This window comes from Procambarus clarkii, chromosome 5, assembly GCF_040958095.1.
Source record: "Procambarus clarkii isolate CNS0578487 chromosome 5, FALCON_Pclarkii_2.0, whole genome shotgun sequence".
Classification (NCBI taxonomy): Eukaryota; Metazoa; Arthropoda; class Malacostraca; order Decapoda; family Cambaridae; genus Procambarus; species Procambarus clarkii.
The window spans coordinates 38,837,027-38,852,895 of NC_091154.1; the positions used below are offsets into that span (position 1 = coordinate 38,837,027).

The 15,869-nt window shown below is 45.2% G+C and overlaps 2 protein-coding genes across 2 annotated transcripts in view; both read right to left on the reverse strand.

Moving 5' to 3' along the window:
- LOC138351791 (heat shock protein DDB_G0288861-like) overlaps window positions 1-7,292 on the reverse strand; it is a 23,529-nt gene extending 16,237 nt beyond the window's left edge. Inside the window, exon 1 of the mRNA XM_069303798.1 lies at window positions 7,060-7,292. Within this exon, the coding sequence (XP_069159899.1) occupies window positions 7,060-7,292 (233 nt within the window). The remainder of the gene's footprint in view (window positions 1-7,059) is intronic.
- Window positions 7,293-10,547: 3,255 nt separating this feature from the next.
- On the reverse strand, window positions 10,548-11,036 carry LOC138351799 (uncharacterized). Its single transcript, XM_069303809.1, has one exon. It carries the CDS (start codon window positions 11,034-11,036, stop codon window positions 10,548-10,550), a length of 489 nt encoding a protein of 162 aa, XP_069159910.1.
- Between the last annotated feature and the right edge of the window lie 4,833 nt (window positions 11,037-15,869).

Here is a 15,869-nt window from a genome sequence, read left to right on the forward strand (position 1 = left end):
GTTTGTAGTTGTGGTGTGAGACTCGTTGGGTCCAACGTGCCGGTATAGTGACCTGGTGTACCAAAGTTTGTAGTTGTGGTGTGAGACTCGTTGGGTCCAACGTGCCGGTATAGTGACCTGGTGTACCAAAGTTTGTAGTTGTGGTGTGAGACTCGTTGGGTCCAACGTGCCGGTATAGTGACCTGGTGTACCAAAGTTTGTAGTTGTGGTGTGAGACTCGTTGGGTCCAACGTGCCGGTATAGTGACCTGGTGTACCAAAGTTTGTAGTTGTGGTGTGAGACTCGTTGGGTCCAACGTGCCGGTATAGTGACCTGGTGTACCAAAGTTTGTAGTTGTGGTGTGAGACTCGTTGGGTCCAACGTGCCGGTATAGTGACCTGGTGTACCAAAGTTTGTAGTTGTGGTGTGAGACTCGTTGGGTCCAACGTGCCGGTATAGTGACCTGGTGTACCAAAGTTTGTAGTTGTGGTGTGAGACTCGTTGGGTCCAACGTGCCGGTATAGTGACCTGGTGTACCAAAGTTTGTAGTTGTGGTGTGAGACTCGTTGGGTCCAACGTGCCGGTATAGTGACCTGGTGTACCAAAGTTTGTAGTTGTGGTGGACCATTATATCCTAAGAGGTCCAGCGAGCCACGTAAATACAGAGAGCACCACTACAATTTTGTCCCCATTGCCTCAGAGACACTGGCTTGGAGTACCGTATCTAAACTTTTCTAATTTGTATCCGTTTTTTCGTTTTCTATTTTGTGTTCACTCGTAACTGTTCACGGACAACTGTTGTTTCTCAAATCTCCATTTCTTCTTAAATGTTGCTTTTGTTTGTGCCTGAATATTCTTTTTGTTTTCTTCATCTTAATTACACATTACAACTTTTCTTTCCTCATCTTCTTTCGTTCTTCAGGGGTTTGGAAATTCAATTCTGTGTACATAACAACACAAGAAATAAAGAAACTGCAGAAGGTCTATTGTTCCATACGGGGAACTTCGGCTATTTTTATCCACTTAAAACTAAAAACTCATAAACGAATTTTAAAATTAAAACTCATAAAACTCTGTATATATTTATCCTACACTTGAAACACTCCCGAGATCCCACGTCTATATATTACCGGTGATCTGTTCCACCAACCTGTCTTCCAAACCAGTATTTAAACCAAGGTCTTTCCTGCATCTAAACTTACCAATTTATTGATAAATTTATAAATCAATTTAAATTTAATTTCCTTATCGAGGAGAAACTAAGGAGCGCATTAGCAGCAAGAAGTGAGTTTCCTGAGACTCTCTGGGAGACCTTCCCCTTGTGTGTGTACAAGGGAAGCTCAGCTCCCTCAAGCACAACTAGGCAAGTACAACTAGGTAAGTACACACACACATATACAGGGCCACATGTACTCCCTGGGAGTACATATGCTCTCGTGTATCCCAGTACACAATTGACTTCCAGTACACCTTGATCACACAATAATTACTTCCCTGTATTATTTCTGTCTGTTTTTAGTCCCTCTCTTTTTTAACATATGAAAATTTCTCTCAAAATTCTTGTTGATCTACTGATTAAACATTTCCTCCCGTCTTATTCACTTCTCTCTTCTCAATTTTCCATTTATTCCACATTCCTTTCCGGTTATCTCGCCACCTTTTCCAGTTCTCCCACATTCCTTTCCGGTTATCTCGCCACCTTTTCCAGTTCTCCCACATTCCTTGCCTCACATTTTATCAGCTTAGTTTACCAAATCCTTCAGGCAACACCGTCAACGCCAGAGAAAAGTTAAAAATTGCGTTGTGTCTTCAATTTTGCTTCCAGCTTGCGTGGAGAGGATCTCCAACTCTCTCTCTCTCTCTCTCTCTCTCTCTCTCTCTCTCTCTCTCTCTCTCTCTCTCTCTCTCTCTCTCTCTCTCTCTCTCTCTCTCTCTCTCTCTCTCTCTCTCTCTCTCCTCGATCCTTCACCCTCTGGTAGTTTAACCCGTGTAGATGGCGAAACCTGTCAGTTGGAAACTGGCAGGTCTCGCCACTAGTCTTTGTAGACTCGAAAGTAGTCTTTGTAGACTACTTTCTGCCACCATTGGCCCACAGTACACGTTCTGACACAACCTCCGCCCGTCCTCCGCGGCCATATCCGCACCACACCATCTATTCGTTCATACAGTGACCACCTAACTCCTCCCATCTATTCCCACAAACACCGCCGTACATAAGGAAGATCGGACACACCCCTCCCAACGTCTCCCATTCAACCATCCTCTCCCACACACGCCTCTACACAACCATCCACTTGCCCCAAGCCACTCTTCGGGCCTTGGCTGCTCGCTGTCTGTGGAAATGATGATCGTGGGTGCTCTCCCGTTATGTAGTGAAGGGCGGCATTAAGCGCTATCCTTTGGCGTGTGTGTGTGTGTGTGTATGTGTGTGTGTGTGTGTGTGTGTGTGTGTGTGTGTGTGTGTGTGTGTGTGTGTGTGTGTGTGTGTGTGTGTGTGTGTGTGTGTGTGTGTGTGTACTCACCGGGGTGTGTATGTGCGTGTCTAAGTGACTCTGGGTTTTGGCAACATCTTCCTCGATGTACTCTGCCAAGAAATGGGCTTTACCGCCCCGGTTGTTTGGGGTAAACTTGTTTTTGCCAAGACGGGCGTATTCGCTTGGATATAAGCATCTTACTGTATATATATATATATATATATATATATATATATATATATATATATATATATATATATATATATATATATATATATATATATATATATATATATATATCAGAGAGGGAGAGAGAGAGAGAGAGAGAGAGAGAGAGAGAGAGAGAGAGAGAGAGAGAGAGAGAGAGAGAGAGAGAGAGAGAGAGAGAGAGAGAGAGAGAGAGACAAATCAAGCCAGTATAAGGGAAGAGGAAGAACTTTTAAGTTTAATGTGTAAGAAAGACAACATAAGAAAGAGTAGGAAGGACGTTAAAAAAGCTTGATGAGTATATAATATATGCTCTTATATATATGCCCTTATGCATATATATATATTAATATATGCTCTTTTGGACAATAATATTCCAACTCTCACATGAGGCAGATCGAACACTTTTATCGCCCATCTTATTGCTGTCTGTATTTGCTATCTTCAGTTTATTGATAATTAAATGAACCAAAGTTCTGAAATGGCAATTACTCTCCCATATCCAGCCAGTTTAACTGACGATGCCCTAAAACAAGCCAAAATAACATTCTTTGATCCAGCCACATGAGAAAAGTATATCGATTCAGTGATGTAATATGGCTAGCATTTCCCGATATTATCCATCTCTCATCGATATCGAATAACTTCAATGGAGCTGAAGAGAGATTCCGAGCGCTTCTGCGAGACGCAGGAATTAAGGCATTAGAACATGGGTTGACAGACAGTGCGCAGATGAAATGGAAAAGTATAAGAGCAAGGAAGAAAATGGAGACGGCACATGATAAAAAGTAATGACAATCTATATATCTTTAAGAGAGAATGTTTGTCCGTCTGTCTGTCTGCCTGTCTGTCCGTCTGTTTAACGCTGGAGACCAGACGCTCGGGGCTAGCCTCTCCAAACTTTTACACCTGAAGCATATGGGGGTAGGGAATGTCATAAGCCGGTCAAATTCGGCTCCAGTGCCATACTTTATAACAAATTTCGGCATTTAACCAAACCCACCTTTCCCCCTCTCATGCAATTTTCATGACATCTAATCTGTATTAGTTGTGTTGCTCGTAGACTTATCCACCAGTGTCAGTGCGTCCTTGAATAATTTTACTGAGAGAAGGGCAGAGGTAGAGAAGGGTAAGGGTAGAGAAGGGTAGGGGTAGAGAAGGGTAGGGGTAGAGAAGGGTAGGGGTAGAGAAGGGTTGGGGGAGAGAATAGTAGGAGTAGAGAAGGGTAGGGGTAGAGAAGGGTAGAGGGTAGAGAAGGGTAGGAGTAGAGAAGGGTTGGAGGAGAGAAGGAAGAAGGGGGAAGCCAGGGGAGTGAGAGAGACCCAGGCACAACCGAATATTCCCTCTAGTGTACGTCTGAATATCCTCACTAGGAGAATATTATAATTATCCTAAAGTATTTAGGTGAAATACAAATATTAATTGGAACTATAATTTCCATTATAATTATATAGGAAAAGAAATATAATTATATATGAAATAAAAAAATTCTTTGATGAGGGGAAATAATTGTAATTAAACACAAAACGTTAGGTTAGTAATCAATTTACTAATCTTTAATCAAATTAAAGTTTAATTTAAGTACTTTATTTATCAATTATGAAAATTGTTACTTTTACTTTACCCAATACCTGAATGTTTCTCACACTAGAATATTATGTTTATATTTCTACTGGAAAGGGAAAGCCGGCTGCACTAAGCCCTCTTCTTCCTCAGCTCCCCAGTCTTAAAAAATTACGAAGCACTGCAACTTCTAAACAACTCTATGGTAAACACAACTAACATTTCAGGATTGATGTTTATAGAAATCGCATACAGGGGTCTATAAATACCGATACTTCTGTTAAAGCATTTCACTTGGGATGATCCCAAATTGCCTATGACACTCCCCTACCCAACATGATTCATCTTGGAAAGTCGAGTGAGGTTAGCCCCAAGTGTTTGTCCTTCAACTTTGGACAAACAGACACATGGACAGGCAATCATTCTATTTTACGTAGATAAAGCAGATTATAGAGATTTATTGAAGATTATAAGTCTTTATAGATCAAATTAATACTAAAAAAAATCATGCTATTTCCAACAGAAATACACAAACTGTTTCCTCCGTACAGAGGAAAATATGCGGACAGTTATATAATATCACAAAGTATTACTTTAAAATTGTGCAACAACTCTCTGTTTTATAAAAGACTTTGCATGAAGAATTAAGAAAATATTGGAAACTGGCTTGTAACAGGGTGTTATCCTTATTTTACCCTGATGTTATCCTTGCTTATCCTGATGTTTCCTTAATTATCCTAATGCTATCTTTAAAAATCCTGATATTATCCTTACTCATCCTGATGTTATCATTATTTGACCTGATGTTATTCCTTACTTATGATCATGATATCATTAATTATCCTGATGTTATCCTGAATTATCCTTATGTTATCCTTACTTACCCTGCAGTTATATCTTACTGAACCATTCTTTCCCAGCCACCATAAAATAACATAAATTTCGTGAAAACTGTTCCCAAATCCACTTTAGACAGACACAGACAAATGCCTGGTCCCGGAACACCGAGGGCTACAGTCCAGTAAAGTTATTTGGGTCACTATTAGAACATAAAAGTTGAAAGGGGAGCGGAACTCGACGGTGCAACTTCTAGGGAGTCAGCAGGAAATGGTATATTCAGGACTGAAGAAGTTTTTTTGAAGAAGCTTCAGTCTGTAGATCACTTCACGGCCGCAAGATGCAAATTTTTTGAGAGAGAGATAAGTTATGACGTTTATTTTTTGAAAGATAACTTTTTGACGCCAATTTTGGGAGCTTAGTTTATACCGCTGTGTTCCCTATCGCGGATAATTTAAGATGCATGGAGATGTTTCATGATTCATTAATGCATTGCTTATTAATTGATTTGTTTACGAAATAAGCTGTGTCCTGTTATGCAAATGTTGATTTAGACTTTATAAGCGCTATTACGGTTAATGGTTTCAAAGTTTATTTCCATCTACTATTTTTGCTCGAGGTTCTATACTCTTCGCCACCTCGACTCGGACCGTAAACATTGGAAAGTCACATCATGACATGAAATAGATACTAATTTCCAAATATAAATGAACGTCTTGAACAAACTATCGTTTGTTATTTTAGATTTTTCCTACAAAAGTTTGTTAATTACTTACACGCAATTTCCGTTCAATAAGTACAGTTATCTGGCTTTTCTGAACAAAACATACATCTTAAAACAAAAATAAATAATTAAGTAACAATAAACTTGACTAAAACTTAAATTATTTTATATTTCTTTTATGATATTATTTATATCATTCGCGACTAAAGGTTCCGGATATATTCAGACTATTACAAGTCATAGAAGAAGACCTCTGAAGGAGTAATTATTTATTAGTAATCCCTTAACACATTTATACATTTATACTCGTCAAATTAAAGTGGAATATACAAAACAGCGTCGCTAACATTAGTTTCAAGAGCATTAAATACTTTCGTAACTCGTTACCGGATTGCGTAAAGCCTCGCGTTATGTTAATACTGGGCGTCATTAGCGGTTATCCGTTATCATAGCGGCCGTTGTCGGCGTATATGAAGCCGCATCATCAGGTGAGGTGCGGATAAGCGCCGGTAAAGTGTTTCTTTGTGTGTCGAGCCGGTTCTATCCACTCCGGAAATGAAAAATGGCTTTCTTCTGTCTTTGAGTTATGTGTTGCTCGCTTTGTGTTGCGCGAAACAGTTTTGATGTGATCACCGTTGGGGATTCCGCACCTGAACTTTTATTTCATTCTCGATTCTTTGTGTGTGTGTGTGTGTGTGTGTGTGTGTGTGTGTGTGTGTGTGTGTGTGTGTGTGTGTGTGTGGTGTGTGTGTGTGTGTGTGTGTGTGTGTGTGTGTGTGTGTGTGTGTGTGTGTGTGTGTGTGTGTGTGTGTGTGTGTGTGTGTATGTGTGTGTGTGGGTGTGTGTGTGTGTGTGTGTGTGTGTGTGTGTGTGTGTGTGTGTGTGTGTGTGTGTGTGTGTGTGTGTGTGTGTGTGTGTGTGTATTTACCTAGTTGTATTCACCTAGTTGTGCAGGCAGGGGTTGAGCTCTGCTCTTTCGGTTCGCCTCTCAACTGTTACTATTTTTTTTTTCACATACACACCCCAGGAAGCAGCTCCGTAACAGTTGACTAACTCCCAGGTATCTATTTACTGCTAGGTAACAAGGGGCATTCAGGGTGAAAGAAACTTTGCCCATTTGTTTCTGCCTGGTCCGGGAATGGAACCCGGGCCACAGAATTACGAGTCCTGTGCGCTGTCCACTCAGCTACCAGACCCCCAAGATCACACTGTGCTGATGTCCTCAGGATTATTCTGGTATAGCTGCAATACATGCTTCTTTGAGCACGACCTTACTTTGAGTCTGGTCTATTGTTCTTTGAGTCTGGTCTATTGTGCTTTGAGTCAGGTCTATTGTGTTTTGTGTCTGGTCTATTACGCGTTGAGTCTGGTCTATTGTGCTTTGAGTCTGGTTTATTGTGCTTTGAGTCTGGTCTATTGTTCTTTGAATTTGGTCTATTGTATTTTGAGTCTGGTCTATTGTCTTGTTTTGGAGGCCGGCCATTTCTTGTGTTTAGAGTCTGGCTCATTCTCTTATTTTCAACCCGTCCTCAGGTTATGGTCATTCCATCCAGCGTCCGACCCCACGGACGCATGCACCAATAGTAACATACCATTCATTCAAATGGGAAATGTCACGAATTTAAGCTAATATTATTATTCCTTTGCATATAGTACATATTTAGGCATAGGTTAGGCGTTTAGTTTCTGACGGCAACTGTTTGCATTTATAGTACGTGGGTGAAGCGTTCACTGGATTGCAATTCGAACAGAGGCCGTCAGGGAAGCACTGTTTGAGAAATGTTCGAACGTCATCAGTCGGGAGTCGTGTATAAGCCGTTTTTCATTCATAGGCAGCGGGTAGGGGGGCTTGGCGTCTGGCTGGAATGGACATTTTTTCCTTTGTTGACGAGAACAGGCTGATTATTTTGGGATGGTTCATTGCCATGTTTGATGTCTAGTTCAAGTTTCTTTGCTATTTGATCCACTGACAAATTTTGAGCATTGTTGATTGCCTTGTTTGGTATCGCATACTCGTCTTGTGTTTAGTCTCGACTTTTGCTTTACTCTAGACAATTGCCGTCTAGCCCATTTTCTTTATTGTCTTGTTTCGAATCTGACCCGTTGTCTTGTTTAGAATCTGGCCTGCTGAGCTCAGCACGGTTATATCCGGTTTCTGGAGCCGGTCCAAAAGTGGTCACTCCGGCAGCCGCCACGCACTCCTCTACTTGGCCAGGACTGGAAGTGAGTTCGTTCAGCCACAGCGAGTGAGGGAGGCAGGGAAGGTCGAGCAGCAGTCTTCGACCCTCCGTGCTGTGTGCGTTATGGCTTGAACATCCTGTGCTCGATCTTGGTTACTGAACTCTGAAGCATTTTCATTTAATGCTTCGAAATGTATAGGTCACGTTATAGAGGACTTTTTTTTCTGTGAAATTCATTCGTGTGGCAGTTTTATGGTGAATATTAGAGATATGTTTGCGCCGCCGCGAGCGAGCGTAATTCTGGCTCTTCAGTGTTGGAAATATATTACCAGAAGCTGAATCAGCTCTGTCGCTTGGGGAGCTTGGATTACCAGGAATGAAAACGAGGTCTTTATATTCACTCTTGGCTTTATGTAATAGTGCACGTCTCCTGGCTTTAAATCTTATATATAAAACTTTATTTTATTATTATATATATATAATGTTTTATTATATTGCTACAGTTTACAGAAAACACACACACACACATATAACAATCACTGTTCGAAGACCTCGTCCAGCTCTTCGGAGGTTGAGTGCGTCGTGCGCAAGATACAGGACGCATTTCCTCTCTGAACTGCGACACTGGGGCGCTGGAAAAGGAAACTGGCCGCTCTTGAGTCTTTAGATTTCCTAATGAGTTCCTCACCCACCTCCTTTAGGAACTTAAGTGCACATTTACCCCAGGCGCCCAGGGTCTCAGAGCCTATCGGCACGAACCTGTAACAACGTTCTAGGTCCCTGTACTTGTTGGTTTTCTGGGTCTCCCTGAAGGTGGCCGCCCCGCCTCCCTCAGCTGTGCTGTAAGGTAGATAGGTATCAGCCAATATTGACAAACGGGATCCAGTAAGTTCAGTAGAACTTCGGTTTCAACTCTTTTTACCTTGCCGTAGCTCAGTCGATTAAGGCAGTGTCTGGGATGCTCCCGGACGCAGGTTCGAATCCTCGTCACGGCCCGTGTGGATTTGTTCAACACTCCCTCCCCCGCCACACCTTCACTGTGGGAGCCCTACAGGGCGCCAGCGTGGCCCTCACTCCCGTTACATCTCACCACTGTAAATCCAACTGTTTGATCCGTAGAATTCATGAATAACATTCCACGTATATCAGAAGGAAGGCTATAGAACACGATGAAAAAAAAAGTGGCGCTCAGAGTCATTTTTGTTTTACGTAAAAATATTTGCTGTAAGGAGACGTAAGTTTTCAGCAGTCCAGTTGACCACATTCACAACGACCCGCAGTGGTCCTCGTGGCTCTCACTCCTCCCATTTTGTGGTGATGGTATTGCACAGAGGGGCCACACGCCAATTGTTGTGTGGCTTTTACATTCGGGGTAACATAATACAGCAGTTATGGAACAGCACTTGGAAAACAAGTGATCGTGTGTGTGTGTAATGCATAGAGTCTTCATACCACGAGTGAAGTGTTGGGTGTTACTTCTAGCCCGTCCTCGTCAAGAAGGCAGCCCGTCCTCGTCAAGAAGGCAGCCCGTCCTCGTCAAGAAGGCAGCCCGTCCTCGTCAAGAAGGCAGCCCGTCCTCGTCAAGAAGGCAGCCCGTCCTCGTCAAGAAGGCAGCCCGTCTTTGTCAAGAAGGCAGCTCTTCCTCGTCAAGAAGGCAGCCCGTCCTCGTCAAGAAGGCAGCCCGTCTTCATTAACGTTAGTTAATCCAGCTAATCCACCTGATCCAGCCCGTCCTCATTAACGTTAGTTAATCCAGCCCGTCCTCAATAACGTTAGTTAATCCAGCCCGTCCTCAATAACGTTAGTTAATCTCATTAACGACCGACGTTTCGGTCCGAAACGTCGTCGTCCCTTCACCTTCTAGTGTGTGGTCTGGTCAATCTACTTCAGCCACGTTATTGTGACTCATCGCCTGCAAATAGCGAACGGGTTTATTGGCTCAAGCGAATCTAAACATCAACCCAAGGATTTCCTTGTGGTCGAGTGCCTCTCCCTCCAGACATTTACCATCCCAGCACACTCTGACCTGTTTGCAACGGTCGATCAACTGGATGGAGTGAGCAACACCTGCCTCGTACCCTGGTTGCCCAGGTGAGCAACACCTGCCTCGTACCCTGGTTGCCCAGGTGAGCAACACCTGCCTCGTACCCTGGTTGCCCAGGTGAGCAACACCTGCCTCATACCCTGGTTGCCCAGGTGAGCAACACCTGCCTCGTACCCTGGTTGCCCAGGTGAGCAACACCTGCCTCGTACCCTGGTTGCCCAGGTGAGCAACACCTGCCTCGTACCCTGGTTGCCCAGGTGAGCAACACCTGCCTCGTACCCTGGTTGCCCAGGTGAGCAACACCTGCCTCGTACCCTGGTTGCCCAGGTGAGCAACACCTGCCTCGTACCCTGGTTGCCCAGGTGAGCAACACCTGCCTCGTACCCTGGTTGCCCAGGTGAGCAACACCTGCCTCGTACCCTGGTTGCCCAGGTGAGCAACACCTGCCTCGTACCCTGGTTGCCCAGGTGAGCAACACCTGCCCTGTCTGGTTGAAGTTCCTCGTGTTTTTACTAGCTATTGAGGGATACGACGCGTTCTTACAAGCATCTTCGGCTCATCTGTTGCTTCAGCTCATCGAGGGGTCTACGGCTCATCTGTTGCTTCAGCTCATCGAGGGGTCTACGGCTCATCTGTTGCTTCAGCTCATCGAGGGGTCTACGGCTCATCTGTTGCTTCAGCTCATCGAGGGGTCTTCGGCTCATCTGTTGCTTCAGCTCATCGAGGGGTCTTCGGCTCATCTGTTGCTTCAGCTCATCGAGGGGTCTTCGGCTCATCTGTTGCTTCAGCTCATCGAGGGGTCTACGGCTCATCTGTTGCTTCAGCTCATCGAGGGGTCTACGGCGCATCTGTTGCTTCAGCTCATCGAGGGGTCTACGGCTCATCTGTTGCTTCAGCTCATCGAGGGGTCTTCGGCTCATCTGTTGCTTCAGCTCATCGAGGGGTCTACGGCTCATCTGTTGCTTCAGCTCATCGAGGGGTCTACGGCTCATCTGTTGCTTCAGCTCATCGAGGGGTCTACGGCTCATCTGCGAAATTGTCGAAATTATAGGCAAAACTTGTAGTTAAATTGGGGTTAACTACAAGGGTTGGCGTGTTAAACTGGGTCGGGTTTTAGTGAACTGGGACACCGCCGAGGACGCTTATTGCGGTGAACAGCAATTTGGAACTTTCAGCGGAGTTTTATTGTGTTAATACAACAGCCTCGGTGTACACGGCGTGCGCTCACGTAAGCACACAAGCATTTGTGCACGTGCGCACGCACGCACTGACAGAAACACGCGCGCTCGCAAACACACACACACACACACACACACACACACACACACACACACACACACACACACACACACACACACACACACACACACACACACACACACGCACGCTCAACAAGAGAAGCCCTGGATATACCAGATATCACCGTAAGCATCCTCTTTGATTACCGAGATCTCTATATAAGCACCATCCCCATCCCGCGTGACCTCCCCTTCTAAGTGCTCTTGGAGGCTCTGGCCTCGCTGTGAAGGACACTAAACACAGCCCCAATACTCCTCAGTGGCTTTAAGGGTGACCAGGATGGATGGGGCAATACTGAACCACAAAGACCTTACTAGCTTGCTATTAATTCGCGTGGCAACCCCCCCCCCCCCCCCCCTCGTCACTGTCTCTGCGACACATTGCCAGCTTTCCGACCAGGCCTGGTTGCGAATTATTCATCTTCAATATAATTCAACATCTATTACATTTAGACCCTAAGTTGCAAAGGAGCAAAGTTGCAAAGTTGTGCATTGTGACTCAAGTTGCATTTATTTCATTAGTGTTGAGTATTTTTGTGTCCTGTACAGTTTGTACTGAGCTTAAGAATCCTGATTTCTGAACAAGAGAGGAAAATATTGCTTGCTATGTTGCCTGTGATATGAAGAATGATGTGATGTTTCCCCATGTGATGTGAGGCACTATGTGACCGCCTCATGTGATGTGATAAGGCTATGTGATGTGTACTATATGACCTGCCAGTGCGATGTGAAAGAGGGAAACTATGGTTTATTTGGACCACAGTTTAGTGTTACATGACAAATAATGAGAGATTAGAGACCAATATTACCGGAACATGAAACTCATCTGCACTTCATAAACATTTGTTTTTGCCTAAATATAAAAGGTCTGTCAACCATTGTTATAAAAAAAGAGGAGTGTGGTTTTATTGATTTTCTAACGCAGTGAGAAATGAACGACTGTCAGTCACAATCATCTCCGTCAATATACACATATGGTCTTGCTCATTTTACTGTCAACACATATGGTCTCGTTCATTTCACTGTCAACGCACACATGGTCTCGTTTCACTCTCTGTCTACACACACACATGGTCTGTCAATTCACACCCCCAACTATGGGTAATGTTGGATTCCTGTGTAGTATATCCTCACTGGGGAATGATCTCGCTTGTCAGGAAGGATTCCAGGATATTGGTGGATAGGTGATATTGGTGATTGGTGGTTAGGAAGTATTTCGCTTTACTAATAAGTAACCGCTAGGTCCCATAGGGTATATCCATACAGTGATTTTTTTTTCAGGGAGTATACCACCGCACATATGAGTGTTCGTTGGTTATACCAGAAGATATACCTCCCTGATATACCATCGTTTATCATTCAGGCACAGAAAACTATATATCATGGAGTTAATAACTTGATTGTCAAAATACTGCAGTGTATGTTCTGCTCTCTCTCTCTCTCTCTCTCTCTCTCTCTCTCTCTCTCTCTCTCTCTCTCTCTCTCTCTCTCTCTCTCTCTCTCTCTCTCTCTCTCTCTCTCTCTCTCTCTCTCTCTCTCTCTCTCCCTCTCTCTCTCTCTCTCTCTCTCTCTCCCTCCCTCTCTCTCTCTCTCTCTCTCTCTCTCTCTCTCTCTCTCTCTCTCTCTCTCTCTCTCTCTCTCTCTCTCTCTCTCTCTCTCTCTCTCTCTCTCTCTCTCTCTCTCTCTCTCTCTCTCTCTCTCCCTCCCCTGTGAATTATTACTGTTAATAACTCACAGGCTGTTACTCGAGGAGAAATGCGGAGTGGCTTATTACAGCACCTCCCCGAAGGTGCAAATGAGTTGCCCAATAAGCTGCCTGTCGCCTCCCCGAGAGCGGTACACAGCTCTAATTGCTTGCTGGGCTGACGCTGCGCGCCACCTCGTGGCGGCAGCTGGTATTTTTCTGAGGAAACATCAACATTCGGGTTATCTAGTTTGCATATATATACCTATCAGAGGTGTTCTGGTGTTCTAGCATGACTTACAGTATCTCTTGTCAAGAATAATTATAAGTTCTGTTTGTGCCAAGTGTCTCAACGTGTTCTCCCTATTGAGGCAGCATGTTCTGCTTAGTTGTTCAGCATTTGTCTACTTGTTCTGCCTCGTTGTTCAATATGCTCAACATACAGCACAGGCGACAATGCTGGGATATTAACAATTATTTTATGTATACAATATTTAGTTAAAAGACGTAAGACCGGGATAGACGGAGTATACATTCTCAACACTGTGTTGTTAGGGGGAGGTGATTTAGTATACATACTGGAGTATGCTGTCGTAAGTAAATAAATAGGAAAACAATGACAATATCATTCATTATTAAATCTAATTATTTTCCTGAACGACACAGACACTCACACGACACAGACACTCACACGACACAGACACTCACACGACACAGACACTCACACGACACAGACACTCACACGACACAGACACTCACACGACACAGACACTCATACGACACAGACACTCACACGACACAGACACTCACACGACACAGACACTCACACGACACAGACACTCACACGACACAGACCTTCACACGACAAAGACCCTCACACGACACAGACACTCACACGACACAGACACTCACACGACACAGACCTTCACACGACAAAGACCCTCACACGACACAGACACTCACACGACACAGACACTCACACGACACAGACCCTCACACGACACAGATACTCACACGACACAGACACTCACACGACACAGACCTTCACACGACACAGACACTCACACGACACAGACCCCTCACACGACAAAGACCCTCACACGACACAGACAATGTACAGAGGATCATGGATCTACCTGACACAGGTAATAGGGTGAGAGACTTTGACTTCCAAACAGTAGAAGAGCTTCCTGATCTCACACGCGGAAGAATGTTAAATGGTTACTTCCGACGAGGTCATACGTCAGGCTGCGAGCAGCCGCGTCCAACAGCCTGGTTGATCAGTCCAGCAACCAGGAGGCCTGGTCGACGACCGGGCCGCGGGGACGCTAAGCCCCGGAAGCACCTCAAGGTAACCTCAAGGAGGTTAAAGCTTCTGATTCACGAAGAGCAAGATTCACGAACCTGTACAGCTTTTCTCAATCTTTAGAGGCTTTATTTACAATTAGTAAACAATTAATGAGCTCCGAAGCACCAGGGGGTTATTTACAACTATACCAACAGTTGATTGGGAAGTTTTCATGCTTGTAAACTATTTATTAAATGAACCCAAAGGCGTCAAAGATTGAGGAAAGATGTACACTTTCGTAAGTACTTGCGTTACTGCTTCGTGAATCTGGCCCCTGGTGTGATGTTTAATATAGAAAGTTGTAGAGTTAAAAAGGGTCGCATTAAAATATTCATGTATTCTTGGAAAATTTAAGGGGACAAAAAAACTACAAGGGATTAAATTTCGGATATCTGAAACTACTTGAAGGATATCAGGGCACATGACATTAAGGGCCTTGTTAAGGGGGCCACGCGATGCTATTAACTTTTGTCACCACTCACCTGCGGGCTTTTGTGTTTATAATTTTTTTTATTTTCTGCTTTCAGCGACACGTCTGCTGTCTGGCGGAGGCGCCGGGCCGCTGGAGTTCTCGGAGCCTCGTTACTGCGCTGTTCTGTCTGAAGACTCTCACCTGGCGGCCACGGTCCTCACTGTCGCCGCCACACACAGGCACGGTCAGTCACCACCACACACACAGGCACGGTCAGTCACCACCACACACAGGCACGGTCAGTCACCACCACACACACAGGCACGGTCAGTCACCACCACACACAGGCACGGTCAGTCACCACCACACACAGGCACGGTCAGTCACCACCACCACACACAGGCACGGTCAGTCACCACCACACACAGGCACGGTCAGTCACCACCACACACACAGGCACGGTCAGTCACCACCACCACACACAGGCACGGTCAGTCTCCACCACCACACACAGGCACGGTCAGAATACACCTCTACACACAGACACGGTCAGTCACCACCACACACAGGCACGGTCAGTCTCCACCACCACACACAGGCACGGTCAGTCACCACCACCACACACAGGCACGGTCAGTCACCACCACACACAGGCACGGTCAGTCACCACCACACACAGGCACGGTCAGTCACCACCACACACACAGACACGGTCAGTCACCACCACACACAGGCACGGTCAGTCACCACCACACACACAGGCACGGTCAGTCACCACCACCACACACAGGCACGGTCAGTCTCCACCACCACACACAGGCACGGTCAGTCACCACCACACACAGGCACGGTCAGTCTCCACCACCACACACAGGCACGGTCAGTCATCACCACACACACAGGCACGGTCAGTCACCACCACCACACACAGGCACGGTCAGTCTCCACCACCACACACAGGCACGGTCAGTCACCACCACCACACACAGGCACGGTCAGTCACCACCACACACAGGCACGGTCAGTCACCACCACACACAGGCACGGTCAGTCACCACCACACACACAGACACGGTCAGTCACCACCACACACAGGCACGGTCAGTCACCACCACACAC

Excerpts from the sequence above, each read along its gene's own strand:
- LOC138351799 (XM_069303809.1), bottom strand. The coding sequence starts at position 11,036 with ATGAGCCGTAGACCCCTCGATGAGCTGAAGCAACAGATGAGCCGTAGA.